Source organism: Bos mutus, chromosome 17 (genome assembly GCF_027580195.1).
Source record: "Bos mutus isolate GX-2022 chromosome 17, NWIPB_WYAK_1.1, whole genome shotgun sequence".
NCBI lineage: Eukaryota > Metazoa > Chordata > Mammalia > Artiodactyla > Bovidae > Bos > Bos mutus.
The window spans coordinates 11397895-11404657 of record NC_091633.1 but is presented as its reverse complement, the minus strand read 5'-3'; the positions used below and the strand labels follow the sequence as shown (position 1 = coordinate 11404657).

Genomic DNA, 6763 nt, shown 5'->3' with positions numbered 1-6763 from the left:
AGCTGCGTTCCCGCTCCTTCTGCTGCCTCTGGAGGCTTGATCCACATGCACGCACAGATTCCCCTCGCTGGCGCGGAGGGTCCCCCTTCCGAAAGATTTGGGGAGCTCCGGGGGGGGGCGTCCGGATTTGGGGGCCTTAACTCACCTCCGAGGAGTAAATGGTTCCGGCCGCCCCGCCCCATCCTGTCACTCACGGGTTGCTGTTTGAAGCGCGCGTGCGCGAGTGGAACACACGTCGCTAGGGCCGGTCTGCCGGCTCTCGGTCGTTCCGCGCGGTGTCCCGGACTGGGGCTGGGGCTGGGGCTGGGGCTGGGGCTGAGGGCTGCCTTGGAACTTCCCGGAGTCGCGGGCTCCCGGGATTCAGAGCTGCCGATTCGGATGTCCGGCGCGCGCCTCCGGTGCCGGAGCGCCCCGGCAGAGGAGTCCAGGCCTGGGAACAGGGGACGCTGAAGCTAACGACCGACGTCAGCGAACCAAGATGCTCAGGTAGGAAAATAACTCGATAATGCGGCCACATCGGACATCTACGGGACGTGAACTTGGGGATCGGGATCGGTGAATGTGGGGCAGCTGGAGGACTGGGTGTGATCCCCTAGTAGTGGAATGGTTAAGTGCAGGAGCTTTAGACCCTTAATCAGGTTCAAATTCAGTTTCCACTGTTTTAGCTTTATAGGTGTGACTGACACTTGTGACTTCACCTTTTGAAGCCTCAGTTTTGTCATCTGTAGAATGAACATAATGGAAGCTACCTCACAGGAGTGTTGAGAGGATGAAATGAGACAATGCTACCTCTCTTTTCAGGAGGTAGGCTTGGGATCGATCGATGCTGGTTATTATTTCTGCCCCATAAATATGTACAAGATATAGAAACCTGCCCTGTTTCCCCCATCCCCCACCAGCATAGTTGGTTTTCTGTGTGGTGCCAGAATAGGCACAGGCCCAAATCTCTTGTTCATCCCCCTAGTGTTCTGTAAATATTGACTGAGCACGCACCAGTATGCTAGGAATGCGTATTTACTCATTAAATATTCATCTGTAGCACCCCTGTCCCCGTCATTTCTCTGTGCTCAGTCACTCAGTCGTGCATAACTCTGTAAATCCATGGACTGTAGCCCGTCAGGCTCCTCTGTCCATGGTGATTCTCCAGGCAAGAATACTGGAGTGGGTTGCCATGTCCTCCTCCAGGGGATCTTCCCAACCCAGGGATCAAACCCAGGTCTCCCACATTGCAGGTGGATTCTTTACCATCTGAGCCACTAGGGACGCCCACTTCTTCATTACAACAACTCAAAAAATGTCAAATTTCTGAAATGTTCCCTGGGATTGGCAGCTCCTGTTGAGAAAGACTAGTTGCGGGAGAATGTGACCTTTTTGCCCTGGGGACGGGCCCTTAAGCGATTGCCAGTCTTTTCTGATGACAGATGGTTGCCATCCTTACCCCTTTTCACAGGGAGCCCTGGATGCAGGGCCTGGCAAGCAGAGCACCCCTGTTGTCACTCAGGACTACGGAGAGCATGAAGACCCCAGTGGAGCTGGCCATCAGCGGAATGCAGACCCTCCACGTTCAGCACCGTGGCCGGAGTGGCTACCGGGTCAAGGTTAGGCCGTCATACGTGGATGAGACTTTGTTTGGCAGCCCTGCAGGTACCCGGCCCGTACCACCAGACTTTGACCCACCATGGATGAAGAAGGCCAACAGAAGCAGAGGAGTGGGGACAGGGGTGTCTCAGGCCTTGGGGGCCAATGGGAGCTGTGAGTCCACCTCTTCCAGTGGCAGCACCCCAACCCTCACACCAAGGAAGAAGAACAAATACAGGTAATAGGATAGGGAGATTGCCTGCTGTTCACCTGCTGTGTGACCTTGGGCAAGCAATTTGACCTCTCTGAGCCCGTTTCCTCACAGTGGAAGGTGGGACCTAGTGGGATTATTGAGAAGACTTAAGGGGGTGAGACGTGTACAGTGGTTGGCACAGTTACCTGACACTCAGGAATAAATAAATGGTAATGGCATTAGACTGGACTTCTGAGGCCCAGAGGGGTGAGGTGATTTGTCCAACAGAGAGAGAGAGTATTAGTCGCTCAGTTGTGTCCAACTCTTTGCGACCCCATACACTGCAGCCTGCCAGGCTCCTCTGTCCATGGAATTCTCCAGGCAAGAATAGTGGAATGGGTTGCCATTTCCTTCTCCAGGAGGTCTTTCCAACCCTGGGATTGAACCTGGGTCTGCTGTACTGCAGGAGGATTCTTTACCTTCTGAGCCACCAGGGAAGCCCTTGATTTATCCAAAATCACAGAGCAATTTGCATAAGATTATTAGTGTGGTTGATCCATCAAATGACATAGATATGGTGATTCCAGACTGAAGCAAGTCATTTGAAAATGTTTCTTGCTGCATTTTCACCAACAAGTTAGAAAAACGGAATCTAATGCCAGTGGTTATTTTTGTAGGGATTATTTAGATTATTTCAATGAATTTCAGCCTGGAGGGAAGCCACAGGACTCTATCTTATTGATTGTCATCAGTGTCTTGAACGGAGATATGGAAGACTAGTATATTAGTCAATCAGGTTTGTTATATATAACAAAATACTATAGACTTAAACAGCGTGAGTTTGATTTTTCACAGTTATGGAGGCTTAAAGTCCAAGGTCAAGATGCCAGCAGGGTTGGTTTCTCCTGAAGCCTGTCCTTGGGTTGCAGATGGCCAGCTATTCCCTGGGTCCTCACATGCACTTTTCTCTGAGTGTGTACACTCTTGGTGCCTCTTCCTCTTCTTATAAGGACACAAATCCTATTGGATTAGAGCCTCACCTTTGTGGCCTCATTTGTGTGTGTGTTAGTCATTCAGTCGTGTCCAGCTCTTTGCAACCCCATGGACTGTAGCCTGCCAGGCTCCTCTGTCCATGGAATTCTCCAGGCATGAGGACTGGAGTGGGTTGCTATTCCCTCCTCCAGGGGATCTTCCTGACCCAGGGATCAAACCCAAGTCTCCTGCGTTGCAGGCAGATTCTTTACCACTGAGTCACCAGGGAAGCCCATGGCCTCATTTAACCTTAATTTAATTCAACACAAATCTTGGGAGGAGGCAATTCAGTCCTTAATAACTAGCCAGTCCTATTTGGGATCTATTCTGAGCCAAAAGGCACATACACTAATTGAGAGTGGGAATAGTGCCTATTTAAGGAGATAAAATTCAACAGAGATAAAAGCAAGGCCCCATTATTGTCACGTCTGCTTGACAGTTCCATGGAGCACAGGGCAGGCTCAGGTTGACATTAGCAGCACTGACATCTACAACGTGGCTGAAAGTGCTGAGTTCACTGTAGGCTGCATTAACAGAAGTCTATGACAGGAAGGCAACAGTCAACCTCATGCTCTCCTAGAGGTTGGAACTTTGTGCTGGATGCTGACAGGTAGAGGGTGTCAAGTTAGAAGGTGCATAAGAGGTAGAGATGCTATTAAGCAGAAACTTTGGTACCAGACAGACATAGGTAACCAAATCTGGGTTTGAACAGCTAAATCAAGTGGCCAAAATGTTGACTTTTCAAAGACTTGCAGTTTGGGAATGAGGAGCACTTTTAGTTCTGGCCGAAAGTCATGGACCTCACACCTCATAGATATGCCATGAATATTTGTGGGATTAATTAAAAAAAAAAACAAAAAACACTGAATGAATCTAGTTAAAGGTGAGAGGCCTTGAAGGCATTTAAGTCTGGCTTAGTGATCAAGAGCTTGGGCCCTTGAGTGGGGGGCTGGATTTGAATCTTATCTGTACCTTCCTTGTTATCCTCCCTGTGCCTCAGTTTTCTTGTCTATAAAATGGGATTATCATATTGCCATCCTGTGGGTTTTGTGAGAAATAATGAGATAACGCAAATGACAAGCTGAGTCCTGGGCCTATACATGAAAAGCCTTGAGTAAATATTCAAAAATTTTAAAAGCTACTCTGGTGGTGTGGCCAGGTCACAGTATCCTCTACATGCCAAGTGCTTGGCTGTGCAATTTCAAATACAGTTAGAAGGGCCACATGACTGCAGAGGGTTCAGCTGACAGGGCCACTAGGAAAAGGGTGAAGTGGTGAGTTAAAAGAAAAAGTAAAGGCTCTGAAGAGTAAGGTTATGTTACCTTTGGTTGCAAATAACATAAGAATTGGGCTTGCAAACAAGCTGAACGGGCCTCAGCAGACAAAGGGCATTTGGGGCTTATATAACAGGGGCTCAAAATGTTGTTGGGATTCTTTCCCACACACATTCCAGGTGAGATGGCCACCAACTCTTTTGCCCTTATATCCTTCCTGAGCCCCTTCTTCAGCACTCAGTGGAAGAAAGACATTTCCCGCCTAGTAGTTTCCGCAAAGATTCTGAGGGAGACTCCCATTGGGCAGAATGGGTCATGTGGTTAGCCCTGAGCCAATCAGTGTGGTCAGGAGGATGGGGTATGCAAATTGGCCTGGCCTAGGCCAATTGGGTACATGCCCCGGATGCGGTGGGGAGGATGCAGGGGGACTGGGGATGCTCCGCAGGGAAAAAATAGTAAGAGTTGGGGCTAGTAGTACATGAGGGCTCTGGATCTACAGGCAATCATCTGCTGCTGCAGGGGCCTGGCCGGGGCTGGGGGCGGTGAGAAAAGTTTACAAGGCTTATTTCCCCAGCTCATTGTTTCTCTTCCCTTCCCAGACTGATCAGCCACACTCCTTCTTACTGCGACGAGTCTCTCTTTGGCTCCCGACAGGAGGGCGCCGGCTGGGAGGCCAAGTGGATGGCAAGAGGTGATGCTGCAAAGCTCCACGCCCTCTTCTGGACACCCCCAGCTACCCCTAGGGGCAGCCATTCTCCCCGCCCCAGGGAGACTCCAGTGCGGGCCGTTCACCCAGCTGACCTCTCAAAAACAGAGCACAGGGTCATGGCCAGCTCCCGGAGGCTGTCCGTGGATGGGTTAGACACCCCACGCCCTCTGAGGCGGGAACGTTCCCACTCCCTCACCCACCTTAATGTCCCCAGCACAGGTCACACACCCGCCAGTAGCCCCTGCACAAGTGGGCCCCAAGATCCCAGGCCTGCCCCATCAGGGGTGACCTTCCGGAGCCCCCTGGTGACTCCCAGGGCTGGTTCAGTCAGTGTTTCAGTGCCAACTACCCCCCGAAAAGGTGGGGCCACCCAGAAAACAAAGCCCCCTTGGAAATGAGTTTCTTGGTCCTTTCTGCAGGTGTGCCCATGGGGTCACAGGGAGGGGCAGAGTTTCAGAGAATGGTGCTGGTGGGCAGGCCTCTGGGGAGACCATAGGCTTTGGTGGAGCATTCCTGGGGACAGACAGAGCAACGGTGGGCAGTGCCCCCCCTCTGACCACCTCTGGTTGCTCCCTGCTTTCCCCACTGATATGGATTGGAGGGTCAACCCTTGACATACCTGTGTTCAGTCCTGTCATGGCCACATGGCGTATCAGTGCCAACTCAGGGGGTGTCCCCTGGGAGGGTCCCCCCACCTCCTCCATCGCACCCACAACATTGTCTCACCGCCAAGTGTGAATAAATGGTGTGATTGCCAACCTGGAGGGCTCTTCCTCCCTCCCTTCAAGCCAAGCTCCTGCTTAGGATGAGATTCCAGCTGAGTCTGGAGGCCTCAGGGATTTTCCCAGGCACCATGTGTGGACCAGCGGGGAACACGAGGATCTGGGTGGTTTGTGAGTGGACATTTAAAAATGTTAATAGTCATGTATTTATTTTCATGTATTAAATATACCAGTAGCTCATCGAAGCCATGAGTTTTATTAATTTCTTTTTTCCCCATAAGGTAAAGACCAATGTTAGGCCTGAATTGATTTAAGTAACAAAATTAATAATGTTGCAATTGCAAGCATGGCAGTGGGGCAACTATCCTCCTCCCATCATGGGCTTCTAGGTAATGCCACTAATTGGTGGGTTGGCTGGTTCTTCCTGAGTTCAGAATATGGGTTACAGTTGTTTTGAAATCAGATATATAAACATATATCTGATGTACATTTCCTACCTTTAAAAATGCAGGTCAAGAAGCAATAGCTAAGACTGGACATGGAACAACTGACTAGTTCAAAATTGGGAAGAGTATGACAAGGCTGTATACTGTCACCTTGCTTATTTAACTTATATACAGAGTACATCATGCGAAATGCCAGGCTGGATAAATCACAAGTTGGAATCAAGATTGCCAGGGGAGATATCAATAACCTCAGATATGCAGATGATACCACTGGCAGAAAGGGAAGAGGAACTAAAGAGCTTCTTGAGAAGGGTAAAAGAGGAGACTGAAAAAGCTGGCTTAAACTCAGCATTCAAAAAAGCTAAGATCATGGCATCCAGTCCCATCACTTCATGGCACTTAGAGGGGGGAAAATTGGAAGCAGTGACAGATTTTATTTTCTTGGGCTTCAGGATCACTTTGGACAGTGACTGCAGCCATGAAATTAAAGGATTGGAAGAAACAAGCTGCTCCTTGGAAGAAAAGTTACGACAAACCTGCTGCTGCTGCTAAGTCACATGAGTCGTGTCCGACTCTGTGCGACCCCATAGACGGCAGCCCACCAGGCTCCCCCGTCCCTGGGATTCTCCAGGCAAGAACACTGGAGTGGGTTGCCATTTCCTCTCCAATGCATGAAAGTGAAAAGTTGAAAGTGAAGTTGCTCAGTCATGCTAACTCTTCGCAACCCCATGGACTGTAGCCCACCAGGCTCCTCCGTCCATGGGATTTTCCAGGCAAGAGTACTGGAATGGGGTGCCATTACCTTCTCC

At 50.1% G+C, this 6763-nt stretch overlaps 1 protein-coding gene across 4 annotated transcripts; it reads left to right on the top strand.

The window, feature by feature from the left end:
• The first annotated feature begins 221 nt into the window (after nt 1–221).
• Nucleotides 222–5753, top strand: RITA1 (RBPJ interacting and tubulin associated 1). 4 transcript variants are annotated; one of them, XM_005904733.2, is made up of 4 exons: nt 222–486; nt 729–804; nt 1451–1816; nt 4677–5753. In XM_005904733.2, exons 3-4 carry the CDS (start codon nt 1461–1463, stop codon nt 5182–5184), a joined length of 864 nt encoding a protein of 287 aa, XP_005904795.1. In that variant the 5' UTR covers nt 222–486; nt 729–804; nt 1451–1460; the 3' UTR covers nt 5185–5753. The 4 variants fall into 4 exon arrangements, with proteins under 4 accessions (XP_005904795.1, XP_070242180.1, XP_070242179.1 ...); XM_070386079.1 differs by having other exon boundaries at nt 674–804; XM_070386078.1 differs by having other exon boundaries at nt 666–804.
• Nucleotides 5754–6763: the final 1010 nt, after the last annotated feature.

What these genes read in the sequence shown, in the direction of transcription:
- RITA1 (XM_014481127.2), top strand. An exon ending in AGGAAGAAGAACAAATACAG is followed by an intron (nt 1,817 to 4,676) that starts GTAATAGGATAG and finishes TTCCCTTCCCAG; the next exon opens with ACTGATCAGCCACACTCCTT.